Raw genomic sequence first — 642 nt, 5'->3', positions numbered from 1 at the left:
AGAGAAGAAGGAGACAGCAGATACGTGTCTCCTTTTGCTGCTGCTGCGTGTTGTCTTAGAGCAGCAGAAGCTGGCGACAAGTTGCTGTCTGATACATACAAACAATCTACTGCTATCAATGGACCCTCAGCTGCTGCTGCTGCTGCTGCTGCTGCTGGTCCTGCTGCTGCTGCTGCTGGTTCTGTTGCTGCTGCTCCTGATCCTGCTGCTGTTGCTGCTGCTGTTGCTGCTGCTGTTGCTGCTGCAGATCCTCCTCCTGCGGCTGCATCCTTTGAGGTGTCGCTCTTCTGGCTGCCCTCCTGCTGCTGCTTCTGCTGCTGTTGCTGCTGCTGCTGCTGCTGCTGCTGCTGCTTGTCTGCATCAGGGGGGCCCTTGGGCCTCATGAAGGCGAGGCGGGGGCAGGGGCCCCCAAGGGGGCCCCCAAGGGGGCCCCCACGGGGGGCCCCCGAGGGTACAGCTGCTGGAGTTAGAGTTGCTGCTGCTGAGTTTCTTGTTGCTGCTGCACTCCTGCTGTCTGCTGCAGGCAGCAGCAGCAGCAGCAGCAGCGACAGCAGCAGCAGCAGCAGCAGCGGTAGCTGCTGCTGATGCTGCAGTAGACTCCTAGGCCTGCGTGGGGCCATCTCTAATGGCTCTCTCTGCTGC

At 60.9% G+C, this 642-nt stretch overlaps 1 protein-coding gene across 1 annotated transcript in view; it reads right to left on the bottom strand.

Annotated features, from left to right (window-relative positions):
• Positions 1 to 620, bottom strand: part of EMH_0071860 (uncharacterized protein) — a gene marked incomplete at both ends in the record, with an annotated part of 1,119 nt that extends 499 nt beyond the window's left edge. Inside the window, one exon of the mRNA XM_013499150.1 lies at positions 3 to 620. Coding sequence (XP_013354604.1) covers positions 3 to 620 — 618 coding nt within the window. The remainder of the gene's footprint in view (positions 1 to 2) is intronic.
• Positions 621 to 642: the final 22 nt, after the last annotated feature.

The sequence above is a fragment of the Eimeria mitis genome, genomic scaffold, assembly GCF_000499745.2.
Source record: "Eimeria mitis Houghton genomic scaffold, Emh_scaff4040, whole genome shotgun sequence".
Lineage (NCBI taxonomy): Eukaryota > Apicomplexa > Conoidasida > Eucoccidiorida > Eimeriidae > Eimeria > Eimeria mitis.
This window is presented reverse-complemented; position numbering and strand designations above follow the sequence as displayed.